The sequence below is a fragment of the Eptatretus burgeri genome, chromosome 13, assembly GCF_056783735.1.
Source record: "Eptatretus burgeri isolate ZD-2024b chromosome 13, Ebu_testis_v1, whole genome shotgun sequence".
NCBI lineage: Eukaryota > Metazoa > Chordata > Myxini > Myxiniformes > Myxinidae > Eptatretus > Eptatretus burgeri.
Genome location: NC_140973.1, coordinates 84082563 through 84104011, shown reverse-complemented (window position 1 = coordinate 84104011; position 21449 = coordinate 84082563). Strand labels below are relative to the sequence as shown.

At 43.1% G+C, this 21449-nt stretch overlaps 1 protein-coding gene across 1 annotated transcript in view; it reads left to right on the top strand.

Moving 5' to 3' along the window:
• The window catches only part of LOC147014934 (polycystin family receptor for egg jelly-like), a 211620-nt gene that overhangs the window by 64855 nt on the left and 125316 nt on the right, over positions 1 to 21449 (top strand). Inside the window, exons 8-12 of the mRNA XM_085853433.1 lie at positions 10037 to 11136; positions 13612 to 13766; positions 17700 to 17873; positions 18223 to 18500; positions 18629 to 18787. Of these exons, the coding sequence (XP_085709559.1) occupies positions 10037 to 11136; positions 13612 to 13766; positions 17700 to 17873; positions 18223 to 18500; positions 18629 to 18787 (1866 nt within the window). The remainder of the gene's footprint in view (positions 1 to 10036; positions 11137 to 13611; positions 13767 to 17699; positions 17874 to 18222; positions 18501 to 18628; positions 18788 to 21449) is intronic.

Below are 21449 nucleotides of genomic sequence, written 5' to 3'. Positions count from 1 at the left end.
GGGCCGGAGGCGTTTGATGGTGCCGGGGGAGGTTTGCTCGGGAGGTCGCCGCGACCTAGCCAAGGGCCATGTAAGCATGAGCCGCCTGGGGGCGTTTTTGCTGCGTAGTGCTGCTGTGCTTCTCCAGTAGCTCGCTTCACACGTTGTATGATGTGATGTGCTTTTATACTTCGCTGTTTTCTTTTTTGTACCTTGTCTACTGTTATACCGTAGTACTTCGTGCTGTTTATGCTTATTATGATGGTGATCATTTAATAATCATAGTTTTAGGAGGGAGGAGTGTGGTATAGCCTGCGGGCATGCAGGGCGGGGCATGATGATGGGAGGAGTGGTCGGAGTGAGCGTCGTGTCTGCCAGGAATATAAGGAGTGCGCGCCGCCTGAGGCGTTGTAGTGATGCCGTAGTCGCCCGGCTTGTGAGTGTGCTGAGTACGTAATAAAGGAGGGCTGCGGGCAAAGTACGCCCGCGCTCGCGCCTGTGCAACACAGCCCGGCTCGACTGTTCCCCCGCTCGTGTCTGCCTGCTAAGCATCTTCTACATGACACTACAAAAGATTATTCCATTTATCGTATTGTAATTTCGTAAATGCATTATTTATTTCGTAAATGCACGATATATCGTAAATACGTAAATACATTATGACGCGTTTCGCTATTGGCTTAATCAAGGCACGTGACGAAATATCGGAAGTTGTTGTTGTTGTTTTTTCAAATATTAAAAAAAACTTTTTTTTTTTTTTTAGCCGACAAAACCTTTTGGACGCTGCTCGTGGACACATTTGTCCTTCTTTGAGTCTATGACTCTATGTACTGTTAGTAAAAAAAAAATTTTTTTTTTAATTTTTAATTCTTCAATTTTAATGTATTTCCAACAAACACGAACCGTTTTTTTTGTAATAACGTAAAGATTGGTATTCCCGCCAGTAAACTGACGGCTCTTCCATGCTCGTAGTACTTATACAGCGCCTCGGCATTTTTCGGCGTCGGCTCGCATCGCCATCGACGAGTGCCGTGCGCATGCGCAGAAAACTGTGTGAGCGCAGGTTCCGCCTCTTGTGCAGGTTTAATCTCGCGGGAAGTTGACTCGTCGTGTTGTTCGATTTCCGAAATCATGGCGGCGTCGGATCGCATCGTTCTGAAGGTGAAAAAAAAAGTAAAACGATAAAAATGTTATCGGACAACAAATTAACGGACAGTATCGGACGAAAAAAATCGAGTTATCGGAACTTGACTGGTCCGATAACGATAAATGGAAGTTAACTTCCGATAATTATGTGTTGTCGGATTATAATTATCGCTTTTGTGCCCAACACTGGCTGAGAGTGTGGGTTCACTTGGTAGGTCCCAGAAGTGATTAAGAGGTCCATTCACCATCAACCCCCTTCTGGTAAAACTACCTCAATCCAGGATCACTGCTCACATCCACTCATTTGTTCCTCTTTCCCCCCCCCCACCTGTGGAACCACCTTCCACACTCTTCAATCTCATTCTTCCTTCCAGGTCTTCAAGATAGCTGTTCACCACCATCTCAGATCTTCCCCAATCCAAAACCATGATCTTTTTTTGCCCTCGTTAACCCCACTCAAATCCCTCCTGCCAATTTTTACGTCTTGGAATTTCCTTCTGCATCCATCTTGTCCACCCAATGCTGCCCCCCATTCCCCCTCACACCTATTCGTCCACGTTTCCCTCTATCTTGGCCCTCAACTCTGCCGTTGGTGTTTCTACCTCCTCTCTCTGGTTCCTTTTACATCCTGTTTTGCGTGTTTTATGTCCTGTTTTTGGATGTTACCTTGTGATACTTATGGTGTACTAGCTCTTCGATCAGCCTCGACAATGTATACTGAAGAAATGTGCTGCCCATTATCTCATTTGCACGTCCATCGCGTATTCCACATCCAACACAGGCTGATTCTTTTCCATCCGGTTCCTCTCCAAAGCATTGTTGCTTGTTCTTATGTCCTTTCTCCTTTCTCCCTTGGTTTGTCCATCTCTCCCTAGACCATTTGTTGTGCTGTAAGCCTTTGTCGTTTAGCTCCTCCACGAGTTAGACCTTGGTATAAAAATGTTTGTGGGTCCCGAGCTGCTCGTTGTTGCCAAGACAGGAAAGTCTCGTGTGAATTTTTGAACATTTCATGGTTACCAGTCTGAGGCCCTTGTATAAAAATGTTTGTGGGTTCCGAGCTGCTTGTTGTTGCCAAGAAAGGAGAGTCTCGTGTGAATTTTTGAAGATTTCAGAGTTTCCAGGCCTGGATCCTTGTATAAAAAATGTTAGTGGGTCCTGAGCTGCTCATTGCTGCCAAGAGAGGTGAGTCTCGTGTGAATTTTTGAATATTTCAGAGTTTCCAGGCCTAGACCCTTGTATAAAAATGTTTGTGGGTCCCGAGCTGCTCGTTGTTGCTCAGACAGGCGAGTCTCGTGTTAATTTTTGAATATTTCAGAGTTTCCAGGCCTGGATCCTTGTATAAAAATGTTTGTGGGTCCCGAGCTGCTCGTTGTTGCCAAGACGGGCGAGTCTCGTGTGAATTTTTGAATATTTCAGAGTTTCCAGGCCTGGATCCTTGTATAAAAAATGTTTGTGGGTCCCGAGCTGCTCATTGCTGCCAAGAGAGGTGAGTCTCGTGTGAATTTTTGAATATTTCAGAGTTTCCAGGCCTAGACCCTTGTATAAAAATGTTTGTGGGTCCCGAGCTGCTCGTTGTTGCTCAGACAGGCGAGTCTCGTGTTAATTTTTGAATATTTCAGAGTTTCCAGGCCTGGATTCTTGTATAAAAATGTTTGTGGGTCCCGAGCTGCTCGTTGTTGCCAAGAGAGGCGAGTTTTGTGTGTATTTTTGAATATTTTAGTTTCCAGTCCGAGACGCTTTTATAAAAATGTTTGTGGGTCCCGAGCTGCTTGTTGCCAAGATGGGCGAGTCTCGTATGAATTTTTGAATATTTCAGAGTTTCCAGGCCTGGATCCTTGTATAAAAATGTTTGTGGGTTCCAAGCTGCTCGTTGTTGCCAAGACAGGAAAGTCTCGTGTGAATTTTTGAATATTTCAGAGTTTCCAGGCCTGGATCCTTGTATAAAAAATGTTTGTGGGTCCCGAGCTGCTCATTGCTGCCAAGAGAGGTGAGTCTCGTGTGAATTTTTGAATATTTCAGAGTTTCCAGGCCTAGACCCTTGTATAAAAATGTTTGTGGGTCCCGAGCTGCTCGTTGTTGCTCAGACAGGCGAGTCTCGTGTTAATTTTTGAATATTTCAGAGTTTCCAGGCCTGGATTCTTGTATAAAAATGTTTGTGGGTCCCGAGCTGCTCGTTGTTGCCAAGAGAGGCGAGTTTTGTGTGTATTTTTGAATATTTTAGTTTCCAGTCCGAGACGCTTTTATAAAAATGTTTGTGGGTCCCGAGCTGCTTGTTGCCAAGATGGGCGAGTCTCGTATGAATTTTTGAATATTTCAGAGTTTCCAGGCCTGGATCCTTGTATAAAAATGTTTGTGGGTTCCAAGCTGCTCGTTGTTGCCAAGACAGGAAAGTCTCGTGTGAATTTTTGAACATTTCAGAGTTTCCAGGCCTGGATCCTTGTATAAAAAATGTTTGTGGGTCCCGAGCTGCTCGTTGTTGCCAAGACGGGCGAGTCTCGTGTGAATTTTTGAACATTTCATGGTTACCAGTCTGAGGCCCTTGTATAAAAATGTTTGTGGGTTCCGAGCTGCTTGTTGTTGCCAAGAAAGGAGAGTCTCGTGTGAATTTTTGAAGATTTCAGAGTTTCCAGGCCTGGATCCTTGTATAAAAAATGTTAGTGGGTCCTGAGCTGCTCATTGCTGCCAAGAGAGGTGAGTCTCGTGTGAATTTTTGAATATTTCAGAGTTTCCAGGCCTAGACTCTTGTATAAAAATGTTTGTGGGTCCCGAGCTGCTCGTTGTTGCCAAGACGGGCGAGTCTCGTGTGAATTTTTGAATATTTCAGAGTTTCCAGGCCTGGATCCTTGTATAAAAAATGTTTGTGGGTCCCGAGCTGCTCATTGCTGCCAAGAGAGGCGAGTTTTGTGTGTATTTTTGAATATTTTAGTTTCCAGTCCGAGACGCTTTTATAAAAATGTTTGTGGGTCCCGAGCTGCTTGTTGCCAAGATGGGCGAGTCTCGTATGAATTTTTGAATATTTCAGAGTTTCCAGGCCTGGATCCTTGTATAAAAATGTTTGTGGGTTCCAAGCTGCTCGTTGTTGCTCAGACAGGCAAGTCTCATGTGAATTTTTGAATATTTCAGTTTCCAGGCCTAGACACTTTTCTAAAAATGTTTGTGGGTTCCAAGCTGTTCATTGTTGCCAAGACGGGCGAGTCTCGTGTGAATTTTTGAATATTTCAGAGTTTCCAGGCCAAGACACTTTTATAAAAATGTTTGTGGGTCCCGAGCTGCTCGTTGTTGCCAAGACGGGCGAGTCTCGTGTGAATTTTTGAATATTTCAGAGTTTCCTGGCCTGGATCTTTGTATAAAAATGTTTGTGGGTCCCGAGCTGCTCGTTGTTGCTCAGACAGGCGAGTCTCGTGTTAATTTTTGAATATTTCAGAGTTTCCAGGCCTGGATCCTTGTATAAAAATGTTTGTGGGTCCCGAGCTGCTTGTTGTTGCCAAGAAAGGAGAGTCTCGTGTGAATTTTTGAACATTTCAGAGTTTCCAGGCCTAGACCCTTGTATAAAAATGTTTGTGGGTCCCGAGCTGCTCGTTGTTGCTCAGACAGGCGAGTCTCGTGTGAATTTTTGAACATTTCAGAGTTTCCAGGCCTGGATCCTTGTATAAAAAATGTTAGTGGGTCCTGAGCTGCTCATTGCTGCCAAGAGAGGTGAGTCTCGTGTGAATTTTTGAATATTTCAGAGTTTCCAGGCCTAGACCCTTGTATAAAAATGTTTGTGGGTCCCGAGCTGCTCGTTGTTGCTCAGACAGGCGAGTCTCGTGTTAATTTTTGAATATTTCAGTTTCCAGGCCTGGATCCTTGTATAAAAATGTTTGTGGGTCCCGAGCTGCTCGTTGTTGCCAAGAGAGGCGAGTTTTGTGTGTATTTTTGAATATTTTAGTTTCCAGTCCGAGACGCTTTTATAAAAATGTTTGTGGGTCCCGAGCTGCTTGTTGCCAAGATGGGCGAGTCTCGTATGAATTTTTGAATATTTCAGAGTTTCCAGGCCTGGATCCTTGTATAAAAATGTTTGTGGGTTCCAAGCTGCTCGTTGTTGCTCAAACAGGCAAGTCTCATGTGAATTTTTGAATATTTCAGAGTTTCCAGGCCTAGACACTTTTATAAAAATGTTTGTGGGTTCCAAGCTGTTCATTGTTGCCAAGACGGGCGAGTCTCGTGTGAATTTTTGAATATTTCAGAGTTTCCAGGCCAAGACACTTTTATAAAAATGTTTGTGGGTCCCGAGCTGCTCGTTGTTGCCAAGACGGGCGAGTCTCGTGTGAATTTTTGAATATTTCAGAGTTTCCAGGCCTGGATCTTTGTATAAAAATGTTTGTGGGTTCCGAGCTGCTCGTTGTTGCCAAGACAGGAAAGTCTCGTGTGTATTTTTGAACATTTCAGTTTCCAGGCCAAGGCCCTGGTATAAAAATGTTTGTGGGTTCCGAGCTGCTCGTTGTTGCCAAGACAGGAAAGTCTCGTGTGAATTTTTGAACATTTCAGAGTTCTCAGGGCACGATCAGCTGATTTGTCCACAGCATGCAGAGATTCTTTCAAGCTGAAATCTGCACCATCCCAGGTCGAACATGTTATTTAAATGGCATGTTTGACCCTTCACCCCGAAGGAAAGTGTTATGTTCACACAATTACGTGTAATGTTTGAAAATGAACAGTACGTATTACCCGAGGAAGCTTCCATTTCTCTCATGATTAAATATTGAAGTTTGGATGTAATGAAAGAGGAAATATTTTAAGTCCAGTGTAAAATGTACTCGTTTTTAATGTTCGAACTCATTATGATATTTAATCATTCATTCACATTAATTTTGTTCTTTGTTTTGCTTGTTATTTTATTTATTTAGTTAGTTCGTTACTTGTGCATTCAAGCCTGGTGTTGGCTTAGTGGTTAGGGTGGCGGCTTGGGATCCAAGGGTCCTGAGTTCAAGCCCCGTTGGCTGCTGAATTAATACCAGGGGGTTGACTCAGCCTGTCATCCTTCCGAGGTCGGCGAAATGAGTACCAGTGTACTGGTCCCGGTGTATGCCCCGGTTAGAATAGGTGTACCATATCCCTGTGTGTCGTAAGAGGCGACCAGGGTTGGCGTCAGGAAGGGCATCCGGCCATAAAACATTGCCTCAAGAAAAAGCGAAACCCCTGCACAGCAGGGAAAAATGGCTGTAAAAACGGTCATTGTTACTTGTGCATTCAATGTTCAATTTTCCTTTTCTCCATACTTACAGTGGCGTTTGAACTAAAGATAAAAACTGAAAATGTCTGACTCTGTGAAAAGCAACATTTGGGCATTTTCTACTATCTTGGGGTCTGAGCAGCAGATTTAGTTGTGTGCCAATTCTCACCCACGTGCACTGCTCCCCCACCGCCCTGCACTGCTCCCCCACCGCCCTGAACTGCTCCCCCACCGCCCTGAACTGCTCCCCCACCGCCCTGAACTGCTCCCCCACCGCCCTGAACTGCTCCCCCACCACCCTGAACTGCTCCCCCACCCATGCACTGCTCCCCCACCGCCCTGAACTGCTCCCCCACCCCTGCACTGCTCCTCCACCGCCCTGCACGGCTCCTCACCCCCCTTGACAGGGAGACTGTGTGGGTTGCAAGGTTGGCTGACACAACGCGGCTCTTTATCATTCAATAATGTTCATTTTGGTGTCCGATGAAAGTCTATCTGGCCCACAACAATTGTAGAACACATTAACTTCAGGTATACTCACATATATGCCCCCAGGAACCCCTCCCCCTCCAAATCTGAACGATATGGGAACCCATTTGAAAATGTCGGTGAAGAACTTGCGTCCCTGCATGGATATGTGTGTACCAACGAGTCCTGTGTTGATGCGGAATGGCAGTTGCCTCAGATTAGGGAAGGCAAGTTCACGGAGTTTATTATATGCCAGTTGTTTAAGAAAGCGCAACTCGTGAAAGCAACGGTTCCAATCACAAAGAACAAACTTGCTTTCTTCCAGGAAACAAAGAATAAAGTGACAGATTCAAAGCCTAAGAAGTTGGCACTTTCAAAAGATCATACATGATCCCGTTTTGCTGAGTTCTTTGTGATTTTGCACAAAAGGGAAGTGAATGTGGCAATGTTCTTTGAGCATGAATCTGTACTCCCACCACCATCAATGAAGCCTACTTCTGACAAGGCAGCTCTTCTGCACATTATTCTCCAAGAAGTAAATATTCTTCTTGCATCTGACAGCCTTGCTGCCAGGTAGCTATCATTTTGTTGGAGCACGACTATGCCGCTGATGCTGGACCCCTATACGAGTACACTGGTACTCGTGACACCGACCTCAGAAGGATGACAGGCCTCAGAAGGTTCACCATACCTGGTGTTAATTCAGTGGACATCGGGGCTCAAACTCAAGACCCCAAAATCCCATGCCAGCCACCCTAACCACTAAACAAACACCAGGCCGAGAGGTAAATATGAACAAAGATGAGATTGAAGCCGAACACCCAATTCCTTTATTGTCATTCATGGAGGACTTCTCATGCAGTCACTGATTCCAAAGCCAACTTGCACCACATTTGACGTTTTTCACCAGTGTTCTATCCTTACTTTAGATCTCAACTACGTGGCTGCGATCAGCTCCCCATTGTATGGGATCAGTATTTTGAGCACATTATCAAAGCTCAAACTAGATCAAAGAGAGGTGGCTCAACATCATGAACTCGCAAATGTGTGCTGGGTGCCACATGAGTCCCACATGGTCCTCAACTCTGGAAACAATTCCTCTCCGATTCAAGTAATAAGAAAGAGCTGTTTGAGTACCTCTCTGGAAGTAAGTTAGGCCAGATACCATGATGACAAACATCTTGTGGTGACCTTGGGAGGACAGCGTTCTTCATGTTGGGCCTGTCGACATCATGATGAATACCTGCAATCATGAGGAACCCGATATGCATATCGTCATACATCTCATGGCCGCTGCAAAGACATGCCAATCTCTTCTCATCTGGTCTGGTGACACAGATGTCCTGGTTATCGCCGTTGCTCAGCTGGCGACTATTCACAGAATCTACCCTTTGTTGAATTCTGAGTGGCCTTCAATAGATCCAAGTATACTTCCTTCCTGAATGTGAATGCTATCAGCCACTCTCTTGGACCACAACAGACCACAGCTCTTACCTTCTTCCATGCCATCTCAGGCTGTGATTCCACCAGGAGCCTAAAAATGAAGGGGAAATGGATGTGATGGAATGTCTGGCAAAGGATTCCTGAAGCCATAGAAGCTCTTCAGAGTGCTACAGATCATCCATTTACAGAAGCCAGTGAAGAACACCAAACTGTCCTGGAATGGATGGTTTGCAGCACGTATGACATTAATGACCTCCGCTGCTCCCACTTCTCCCAGAAGAGCTGCGATCGAGAGCAGGTTCCACCCACACAGGATGCATGTTGACTTCACATTTGGAGGGAAGCATACCAAGCTACACTGTGGGCCACGAGTCATCAGCCTATTGTAGATCAGGAAGGAGAGTGAGGGTGGTGGACTCGTGGCCATCTGGGCCACGAGCAGGACGGCTGGGGAGGTCTTTGAGATCGATGTAACCTGCAGTTGTCGAGGGACATGTCCACCAGATAAGGGTGGGGAGTGCTCTTGATGCCGGTCCCAGTTCAAAAGTACAAGATGCTGCAAGTGCATTTATTCTTCAGTTGACATCTAGCAAAGGTTCATTATTTATTTCTTACAAAAATTCTTTCGGAATTTTCTTCTCAATAAAATTGTACAAAAAATGGATGGAAAATGAAATCTTGCAGTAAATCCTCACAACCACATAGGTATGTCCTTGTGACAATGTTTATGCATTCATGGGAGAAACATGGGTGTGTGGGTGTGGTCGGTGTATAAATCCATCCATCCTTGGGGACCATACTCTGTACAGAGCATCAATGCTGCCGAAGCAGTCTCCTGAGCTACTGGGCACAATCCTGGACAGGTCACCACTCCAACGCAGGATACTCGAATGGCTCAATCATCCCAGCAAGCTGGTGCTCATTTTTCCAACCTCAGAAGGGTGACAGGCTGAGTCAACCCCACCCGGTATTAATTCAACAGCCAAAGCAGAATTTGAACTCAGGACCTGAGGATCCCAAGCCCACCACCCTGACCGTAAAGGCAACACCAAGCACATGTATAAATGTGAATGAACAATTTGCAATCTGTTTTTGTATAAATATATCAGTCAGTGCAAGATTGGTTCGATGGTGGGATCTCTGAACACCATCCATTTGTTAATAACCGAGTTTTCATACTTTTATGTTAAATTTTTAGGAATATGTATATCGAAGGTCATGTCTGAAGTCATTGATGCATGCACCAATTAATTTCTCTTGAAAATAGATCTTATTTCATGCGTCACACGTCGGGTTTCCTGGCAGCTGTTGCTGGACTGGGGATCATGAGAACATCCCCTCCCCCCCCCCCCTTGGGAGAGGGAGGGGTGGCGTGTGTGTGTGTGTGTGTGTGTGTGTGTGTGTGTGTGTGTGTGTGTGTGTGTGTGTGTGTGTGTGTGTGTGTGTGTGTGTTTGTGTGTGGTGGGGGCGTCTTATGGGGGAAAATATGTGACATGGAAATGAGCATTCTTCAATGATAAATAGCCAAGTTTTGTCTGACAGGCTTGCCACCCACTTGTTTCCCTCTTCAATGATGAGGTGATGGGGGAACAGTGCAGGGGGATGAGGATTGGTGCACGTAACTAAATCAGACCCCAAACTACGAGAAAATGCGCAAATATTGCTTTTCACAGAGAGTATCGGACACTTCAGGTGTTTAACCCCACGATTTACCCCGTCTTCACCTCATTTAGGCTCTCTGTTAGCATATCTTTACATCGTGAACTCATTCTTTATTTCTGTTTGCAGATGTTTCGAGCAAACTTTCACACACCCTCTCCAGTAAGAAGGCTTTTTCATGAACCACTTTTGGTCTCAGAATTGAAGATCATCCCGAGTAAATGGAATGGCAGCATCTGCCTCCGAATGGAATTATTGGCTACATTTCGTAAAGAGCACACAGTGACCGTGGACTACAGTCCTTATGATCTGTACGCCACTGTAGCAATACATGTGTCCAACTTGTACACATCGTTGGCATGCTACATACTCGATTTTGGACAGGGGAAAACACATTTGATTGGCATTCCTCCTTGCAAGTATGTGAGCAATTATTCAGCATATTATAGTTTATCTGAAAATCATGAAGAAATTTACAATTACACGACTTATGGTGTGTATACAGTTACTGTTTTGGAGATGACTCCCATCAAGAATGAAAACCACAAAATACAAATTGATGTGTCCGTTAATTTGAAAGGTTGCAGATTTCAAAGTCTGTCCATCGAGGACAGCGCCGTGTCCAAAAATAATCCAAGGACTTTATTAATTTCACAAGAACTCGTTTTAATGGCTGCAGTGAAGAAAGAGTGTCTTGCATCCCATAGAAACGTGTTGTTCCATTGGACAGCTGATAATGGACAAATCATCAAGCACCATGAAAAGACAATTTATGTAAAATTTAAGGCTTTCACATTTACCAAGTCACTGTACAAAATTTCAGTCCTGGCTGAACTACATGACCTCAAGGCTACAAATATGACCGCATCAATTTATGTCAATGTTGTGAGTTCTCCTCTTGTAATCGCCATGAGAGGGAGTACACAGAGCATGCTGAGCTCCGATTATGACCAGCAAATCAATGCGACTGAATCGTACGATCCAGATGAACCATCTCGTGGAACTGACGGAATCAGCTTCAACTGGACGTGCATCATGATCAAGAGTAACGGGGACAGAGTGGACGTGTGTCCCGGAGCGACTGGTCCTTTGTTCCTCATCGAGCATACTCGACTGGAGGAAAATGGGACACTGATGTGTATGTTGATAGTGGAGAAAGGGGACCGGAAACAACGCTACACAAAAAACTATGAACTGAAACCGGGCCTGCAACTCGATATCGATATAAGGTCAGTTTGCTAACCCTAACCCTCTTCTGATTGAAATTTCAGGCAATGATGTTGAAATGGATCCAAAGGACTAACCAAAGTCTATGCACACATATCCATCGAAAGGTTGTCGTGAGGACTACGACACAACACCGGTTGCGTTCATACTCTGGGGGTGCTGTATCCCACTTGTCACGTGAAACTGATGTCTTTCTTGTTTGTTAAACTCACTCCGTGTCTGTTGTTTCACATTCTTCCCTCAAGTTTTGAAATAGTGCTGCTCATTGCGACATCAACCTTTGTGTTGGCTTAGCGGTTAGGGATCACAGGGTCCTGAGTTTGATCTCCTCTTGGCTGCAGAATTAACACTAGGTGGGGTTGACTCAGCTTGTCATCCTTCTGAGGTTGGTGAAATGAGTACCTGTATATTGTTAGAGGAGCACAGCATCAGTGGCATAGCTGTGCTCTAAGAAATGATCACTACCTGGCAGCCAAGCTGCCATATGCAAGAACAGATTGTGACATCATGGTTTCTCCTATTCCCATTCATGATCTCATTACTACTCCTTGACCCCAAATTCCTCTCTTACACTTGTCATTGCATTTTGTTTCTTGTCTGCCTCTTCCCCCTCTGCCGTTATCAGACTGCCAACTTGTCATCTGTTGTTTCACTCCTTTATTAAAACGAAATTTATCCAATTATTATTTATTCGAAGATTTATTCATCCAGTGCTATCATAGTAAAAAATATATATCTCAGCAGCATGTAACGACCATAATATTGTACTTTTGCATGGTGTGAAAATGTCAAAACCAGAAGTGTGCAGGTGCCAGGTGTGGGCCTGTAAGTTATAAGGTAGGTGGTGCATGTCATCTTCTTGATGATGACCTGTTTTCCTGGTGTTGTGGTGAAGTTCAGCTGCTTCCGCATTGTTGGTTACAATACACCCACAATCGGCTCCGTAAACGGTTTGATTTTGTGCTCCGGCTTGTGAGGAAGTTCATAAACATGACATTCTGAAGTCCGTGACAGCAATTGGCATGACTGTCATTCAAATGAAGTGAATGTTATGTTGTTGTCAGAATATTCATTGTTGTGTGACACCCTTTTGATTTGTATTCCATTTGAGGTTTAAAATGATGAAGCCCCCTCCCTCCTATTGATTATACCCATTTTGGAGAACACCTTTTCAGCCTCAAAGCATCACACTAAAATAGGGGCCCTTGAAAATTATCTCAACTTCCTTATCCGCCATAATTTAAGAAAACTTAACAGCGAAGTAGCGAGTTGTTTCTTCTTTTTATGCCTCCACTGACGAAGTTGCTGGAGACATTTGCTTTTGGGTTGTGCGTCCGTCCGTACATATGTCCGTCAATGCTAGTTTTCTCTGTTTTCTTTGCAACCGATTAATTATTGGATTGACACAACATTTACATGATTGGTGCAACGATTCATGTAGAATGTTTTTTTTTAATGATAATTATGTCATTATAGGTCACGTGGTGTGCCAGCCATGTTGGTAAAAAGGACAAACTTTTGACCTCTGCATCTCCGAAACCACTCCGTGGACAAAAAAACCTTATATTTGGCATATGTGAAGTACTTCCCATGGGAAACAAGCATGATTTTTTTTGATGATGTCATAAGTTGCTTCGTCATGATGTCATAATTGCATATGCCAAATGTTTTATCCAATCAGTAAGAAATTTGGGGGGGGGGATCATCGAGGGCTAAATTGTATGGGGGGGGGATTGATGTTAATGGTCATTTGATTCGGCAGCCACAGTGTTGTTAACATAAAAACCTTCAAAAATCTCTGAAATGGCTGAACAGATCGAGGCTGAACTTTACAGGTCAGACCGCCTCTCCCTGAGGACCAAAAAGTTCTCCACCTATGATGACATAGGTCACATGGTTTGGCAGCTATATTGGATTTGCCCGAAAACCTTAAAAAATCTGTTAGAATGACTGGTGAGATTGAGGGGGGACTTCACACATGTTCTCCAAGCCTTGGGGATACCAGGGTGTTCAGGAATAAATAGGTCACATGGTCTGGTAGACATATTGGATTGAACGAAAAACGAAAAAAAATTATTTCTCTTGAACCGCTTCATCAATCGACGAGAAACTTTATAATTATGATTTTGTACTCTTGTGGAATGTATTTTATTTTATTTTTTTTTTTAAATTTCAACCTCATCAGACACATTGTCTGGCAGCCAGAATTATTTAATATTTTGAATCTGGGTTCAGGTATTTAAATCAAACTTGGTACAAGTATGTATAATGATTTAATTTTGTGGGTGGAGGCATATCTGGTGACGTCACCACGTCGAAGAGTGTCCTTCGAGTTTTTTGCTTGTTTCAAAGTTTGTCTTTCTGACAATTTTGTTCCAATGATGTACAAATTTTATGTTAAATGAAAAGCATTGCTTTTCAGGAAACTGAAATGAAATTGTCTTTATTATAAATCGATGCATTTGTTGTCACATCAGGTGTAAAAGCAATTGTGGGATGAAAGTGAACAGTGAAGAAGAACTCTCCCTGGAAGTGGTTTGTTATTCATGTGAAGACATGACAGTGGTTCGCTATCTCTGGTCGATAACACAAGGTTCACAAACAGAATTGCTGCAAAATATTGCACAGAATGGTAAGTGTTAATCACTATTTGTTTATTTGCTTTCTCTGGGTCCAGGCACGATAGCCTTAAAACTCAGCTTTGAACAATTTGATCATGATTATTGTGCCATGTTTGATGCAATGCGAGTGGTGTTCTCTATCAGGTATTTTGTTCTGCATTGTCTTCTGTTGATTTTTTTTTCCTTCTTCTTCCATTAAACATATAGAAGACTTTTTGGTCAAACTTTAACACTTAAAAATGCACTGACAAGGTAGCTCAGAGGTAGCATACTCACTTATGAGCTGTCTCATTCTCATTTCAGTGTCTGATTGGGACAGGACCTGATGACAAACTATCACCTTAGTTATTTACACGTAGAGAATTCCATCATACACCAACCATCACACTCAAAGCACACCGTCACTTTGGCTAGTGGTTGGTAATTGCAATTGAAGACCACAAAATGCTTTTTAAAAGCCAGCACCATGGCCAAGTTTCAAATTCCTGTGTTATTTTTGTATAGAGTCAAGGCTCATGGAAGACTGAGAACAATGAACGGATAAGGAGGCAACAGAACAATAAGCACAGTAGAGAGAGGGGGACACCAACAGTTGAGTTGAAGGACAAAATAGAGGAACATTTGGACAATTAATGGGTGTGGGGAGAGATGAGAGGTAGGGGAGGATGTATGGGGTGGAATAGATTGATACAGAACCAAAGATCAGGTACTAACCTGTTTCATAGTCAGATTGTCGGCGACTAAACAGTCTCCACCACCAGGTTTCCTGGAGAGGAGGGTGTATGATATGAACATCCAGCAGGACTAAAAACAAAACTTGTCAAAGAGTGGAGGAACTCCTTGTTAGCCAACGGCCATCCATATCCGGTGCCCAAATGCATCTGCGGACATCCTCCTGCAGTTAGGTTAGTTTTTTTTCGGAGGTTGGTGGCAGGATTTGCACTGCAGCCACCGTAAAACCCTTCATTCCACAAAACACACAAAAAATGCAAAGAAAACTGAAAACCCACTCCGTGGGAGTCCTTCAGCTGTGGCAAACCCACTCCTCGTGTGCAGCTGTCCTTCACAGGGCAGGTCACCGGATGACCGGATTGGGGCAAAGCCTCCGGGACCCCCATTCTTTTATAGGAGGAAAAACACGGGGTAGCCATCCCAGGTTGTTGCGGTGATGTGTGGCGGGGTGTTTCTGAGGTGTCTTCCACCAGACGGCGGTCTCCTCGGGTGGGTGCATGGAATGTCCTGTCCCTAAAAGATGGGGATGGGCCAGGCATCTGCCTGGGGGATAGCCAGATGGAGGCCCCTGGAATACTGGCGGAAAGTGGACGCAGTGACGTGCTGTGGCGCATGCTCCCAATGTTTGTATGTTTGTATGTTTTGTTATAGGTGGCAAATAGTTACAAATTTGTTATAGATGGCAATAGTTACAGCTGTGTGATGTGTATGTTTGAGGTAGTTGAAGATTTGTAGTGTGGGTTGGTGTAATTGTGTATTTAAATTGTTGTGGGATTGAGATGGAAAAATGTCAAAAAAAAATGTCATGATGGCAATCCGTAAATGGATTGTGGTGGCAATCTGTAAATGGATTGTGGTGTCATTCCTTCCTTTTCATTCCTTCCTTCCTTCTTTCCTTGTTTGGTTATCTTTTGGGGGATTCCATCCCCACATTTTTATAATGTTTTTTTTTTCTAACTTGTATATAGATGGCCATGAAATATGGGGTTTTCTTTTCCAGCAGGAACAAATCAACAAAGTACTGTTCAAATCCCCTTTATTGTGCACCCTCACCATGGTCATGTCCAACAGCAATCAAAGGATGACTACTATGGTGAAACTGATGGATGTGAAGAATTGGTTCAAAAACAATTGTCTTGTTCCACGTAAACCTACACACATCATATTTCAGGCTCTGTGGGGGATGATCTGATATGGAAACAAAAATTTGACATTTGTGTGTCTCATGTTTGTGAGATCTCACCAAAAGCTAACTTTACTGAACCAGATCTGTCTTTCCTCACTAACTTTGTCAATTGTTCTGCGTAATCTTCCAGTCTGCTTGTCCGTTCTTACTTCGTCCTGTTGTATCGATTTTGAGGTTTTGTTTGTCTCACCCTTGGATAGGCCGTGTTCCCATGAGTCGTCAACCTTTCACATTCTCACATCATTCTCTTTTTCTCTTCCTTGTTTCCTACCGTTAAGCTCATCTTTCTAATCTACCTGTCTTTACTGAATTTCAGATTAGTGTGTTTCCTTCCCTGCTCTGTCTCTGATTCTTCTGATTCTTCCTTTACCTTGCTTGCTGTGTCTAAACTGTGGTCTTACTGTTAGTATGCTGCTATTTTACCTTTGGTCTCTTCACGATTCTACGAGCCTAGATTTGGTATAAATATTGTTACACTACTGGCATGACATTTTCCAATTTCAATCATTTAATCATAATGACTCACCCAACTTCATTGCTGAAAACCTTTGTGGATCAGTATGTCTGTATCTCGGAGAAACAGTTGGCCATTTGTGTTTCATGAGACCGTTTTTATTTCAAATGCCCAACAAAATGAACTTTTATGAATTTTTTTTTACCTTCACATACGACACATACTGTTGTGGGGCCGAGTTTCGGTGGTGAGCACGACCACTAGATGGAGCAGTAGAGTCGGCTCCACCGAACACCCGGAATTTATAGGTCGTCACCCCGGATAACTCCGGAGCCGACGGGTCCCTTATCGGACCGAAGATCGCCAATAGGTCGACCGCATGGGATAGGGTCGATTGCCAATTTCAATTTACCTAAATACCCACGTCGTCCAAACTACCGGGGAAATTCACCCTCGGCGGAGCTCGAGTGGAACGAGCCGTTAGCGTGCTCGAACCGTGCGTAACCCGAGCGGATGGTTACCGAGGTCCGTCGGTCAAAATGCGCAATTTTCCGCTTCCAAATTTCTCAACACGCACCGTGCTAAACCAATAAAAGAAACACAGAAACGAGCTGAAACATTTAACAGGGGATATTTATTTACAATAGGCAGGGAGGGGAACACAGAAGAGCATAGTTAAACCGACTATCGAGAAATGCAGTCAATGTACAAGCAAAAGCACTTGTACAGTTGCTACTTAAAGACGGGCCCACACACAGACACACACACACACACACACACACACACACACACACACGGACCCGTCGGGTCTTTATTGAAGGCCTCCAGCTTGAGGATAGGTGAGCTAGAGACCAGAGCCTGTGTTTGGACCTGTCCACCTCGTGTGGTCTTCAACAATCCAGCTTGGTGGGACTCAAACCCGCAACATGATGCCGCTCCAAGCACCAGGTACCGCGCTCTCCAACAGGCCACGCACCAATCGACCAAGGCCAAGGAGAATATCAGAGGCGACGATGATCCAGCTCGGCGGGACTGGAACCCGCAACACGATGATGATGACCACGACGATGACGTTCACGACCCTTTTACCACCACCACTACCCAGCCTGGCGTTTCTTATATTCCTTTTTCCTCCGGGGTGAGCAAATCTCCATCTGAGGTGCTCTCCACCCTCATTGGACGGGGCGTCATGCGAATGTCGCTCTCTGTGGCCATCTCAACCCCCATTGGCCGGGGTGCCATGGGAAGGTCGCTTTCTGTGGCGTGATTGGACAAGGGGCACGCCCCTGCCTTCCTGGGCGGAGTCCCGGTCTGAGGAGATGGAAGTCTCCGCCACGTATGTGGCCGAACGCACGTGGGCAATGGCGTCGTTGTGTGAAGTGCAGTGAAGGAGGTTTGTTGTAAACGAAATTCCGCAGCACACATGTAATTCCCGTTAGACACAGGTAGGGGGCCCTAACTGTAAACACACACTTACCGATATAACTAAACTTGGGGACTGCTGTCTGTCTGTGTGTAAATGGCTTCCAAACCCGTAACAATACTACACATGTTTTGGTTTTTTGTGTGCAGGAATTACTTCTCAAGGTATCGTGATCAAAGCTGGGACATTGACTGAAGCTGCTTCATATATAATCACTGCTGATGTGTCCATCAGCTCAAGTTCTGCATCTGCAACTGCATTTATTGCTGTGGACGTGAACCTTTCACCGTACAATGGCACATGTTCAGTGACTCCGGCTTCAGGTTTGTATTGTGAGCTAGGCTCTATAGTTTTTGTACAAACCTTTAAAGAGTAGCATTGTGAATCAAATCTTTAATTGCATTTCAAATATAGAAAAACTGATATGGTATAGAAAACTGATAAAACTGATAAAAAAAAAAAATAGTATAGAAAAACTCAAAGACCAGATTGTTGTACACAAAAGCATTTGTGTTGTGTACAGTATTCATTTGCAAGTACAGAACTGGAGGTAGTAGGAGTTTATCGTTGCATCGAGAAATGTGTTGAGATGCTGCGATGACTTGTATCATTTTGTGTAAAAATGACTTTCTTACTTGAAGTACCTAATCATGTTGTTGCAATTTTCAACAGGAGTTGCCCTTCAAACTCAGTTTGTGTTTGAATGTGAGAATTGGGTTGATGAAGGTCAAGAGCTAAATCGAAATTCTGCTGATAACGGTGTTGACCTAAGGTACATAGTTGTTGCATATTCAAATGGCACAAGGTATTTCCTGAGCAGTGCTCAGAAATCAATCACATCACAGTTATCCCTTCCTGAGGCCAACTCACAAGACAACTTCATGCTTCCTGTGGTTATAAAAGTCTGTGACAAATTCGTTCAGTGCACCAATTTTAACATGCGTGTCAAGGTATGTGTGACCTAGACTGATGAAGATAATTATGTCATCAAACTTGCAGAAACAAAACAATGACAGCAGATACATTTTGGTGTTGGTCATAACCAAGTTTTATGAATACATTTTCTTGTTGCTTGCAGGTACTTCCGCCACCTCCAGGGTTTCTCAATAATTATGTCGATGACATGAGTTCAAGCACTGGTAGTTTTGCCATGATGATACATCAAGAGGATGCAAAGTCTGCAATTCAGGAATTACTTAAAGTTTCAGCATTCATCAACGAAATGAATCAACCTGAAGTGAGACTCTCGCACAAACCTAAAACCCACGTAACATTTTTACATCGTAATATTATTACCGTGCATGCGAAGCAAAAAGTGGGGTTAATCAATTGGTTCACTTTGTTTGTCTCTCTTGACTGTAGACATCAATCTATGATCGAGAAACAACTCTATTTCAATTGAATTTTATATTTTGAACACTGGAGAATATGAATCGAAACATGAATTGGAACACGAACCTGCAGTTTATCATTACTTTGGCTCTGAATTAGGCAAATTGTACGGAATGTCATCCCGATTGCACATGCACAGAGAGGAGTATGGTATGCACATGCGTTTTTACTCTGTCGGCTTGTCTGGCAGTCAAACAAAATAGAAAATCATTCCAAATGGGAGACTTACTGTTTTTCAGGATGTCTTGAAGGACACAAACAACAGGAATGAATAAATAACTGAACATGTTAAATAAGGTGGTATAAAAGACGTTGCATCAACGGCGGTAAACTTCCAAAAAAGTTTTTTTTTTTTCTACAGCCTTTAAAATCATATTTTTAAAATTTAATTATTCACTTGAACACTGAAGAACACAAATCACCTTTTGTCACTTCCAAAAAAACTCCTTCAGTTTAGGGGTTCTTGGACAAAACATTACGCCATTTTAGTCATCTCGACCAATCAAATTTGTTTCTTTCACTCTGTTTGGGATCAAATATCAACATTTAGACAAAATGGCGGTTCGTAGGAAATATAGATTGTGCTCAGAAACACAAAGCAAGAGTATAAAAGACCCTTCCCATGTCTTTTCTCAAGACGACATGGGGTGAGATGTTCAATGAACTCTAGTTTGTTTTTATGTAGAGTTGCCCGGTTTGTATGTGAAAAAGATTTAATCAAAAATCCGGTGAGCTAACTTTTACTCTTGACTTTCCTAAATTCGTCAAGTGTCGTCATGTTATATTGTGTGCATATTGGACTGGTAGTCAATTCGGACTTTGCTCCCAGAGAGAAATATTTCTGGGAGCCAACTACACTGTTCCCCCCATATATGTCAGATCAGGAAACTGGAATTTGGTTCAGGTGCTGGAAATACCTTGGATATTCTTCATAGAAAGACAATGTGGGATGTTTTACATTAATCTGCTAATATAAAGATTGCAGGTGGATCTGCAGCTACACGTCCATCCTTGGGATGGTGATGTTTATGATGTGACGGCCTGCTTGTGAAAGCAATCTTACAGTTTATAGTCGAGCCAAGATTAAACCCAGACTATACAGCTAAAAAGGCAAGCCCATGACCTTTGCACTACCTTGTCAGGAAAGTGTTGTTGTGGATGCATGCAATAATATCTGGGGGCATGAGGCAGGTCATAAGATTTTGTGATCGTCACGAAAAGTCATGGAACATGCAATTTTATTTCTGAATTTTGGCAATTTTTTTTTTTTACTGGACAGAATAGAACAGGATTATATATGCTTTTGGAGAAAAAAAGCATTATTTATTTATATACACTTCACTACCAACAAACAACTTTGAATTGTACATTTATTTTTATACACTCTAAATACCTTACTTGTTGTGTCTAACTGTGCCCCGACTGTTAGCACTAAAATGGGAGTAAGCACAGACATGGAGAAATTAAAAATTTTTTAATCCCAATGTAAAATCTGCACATCCCATTTTCAGCTATGGCTGGGGGCTGTCGTCTATGAGAACTTGCTTCCTTAACTTGTATACAAGGAGGGGGGGGGCGAGTGCTTGGGGTGGGGGTATCAAGAGGGAGTAGAGGGTGGGCGAGGGCATAGGAAAAACTCGGGTGTGTTGGGAGACAGGGGGCATTAGGACATCACCTTGAACAATTATTCTTGGCTAATAATTTGACATTCAAGTCTGTTGGACAAGAATATGGATCACTTCTTCTTTAGAGGGACTTATGCTTTTAAAAATTTGTGATTAAGGCTTCTAGAGCATTGGCTCTGAAGGGAATGCTTTTTGATTTGAATGAATGTTATTTTGATGAATTAATTGTTTGTTTTTGGAGTTGCCTTGAAGTTTGTGGTAATTATCGTGCTTTTATATTATGAGTACTCCCATTCCCTGTGGGAATAACAGGAAGGGTCATGTTATTATCCCCTCTGGGATATATAGATTACAGTAGATATAGTCTCTGGTCCATTCTTGTGGTGGACATGATAAGCAGAGAATGCCTCAATAATGTTGAGATTCCTCAATATTTATTTCAGTTTAGTGTTAAACAGCAGTTGCGACTGTTTAAAAAGGTAACAAGTAAAGGTACATTCAAAGTACATTGCCCCCATGCCAAATAAATAATAAGAAATCCTTCAGCATGCGGCAATGCCACCGGGCAGCATGCAGATGGATTTGGGAGGGAGTGGTGTGTAATAATTGATCAATTGCATAATTAAAATAAATAACTAATCATTGTAAAATAATTAATTTCTTAATTGGCTTATAGCATCCCAAAACCACCACTATTTCATCCGAATCTAAGTTTTTGAAAATTAAGTAATTCATCGAAAAATGAATACAGTGTAATCAAATAATTGATTAATCAATAAACCAAAGATACCCTTTATAGCCAAATCCATTATTCACCGTCGTGTCCAAATATCAGCTTCCTCGCTCAAGGGTGCCTGATATAGTGCCCAGATGAGAAACAAA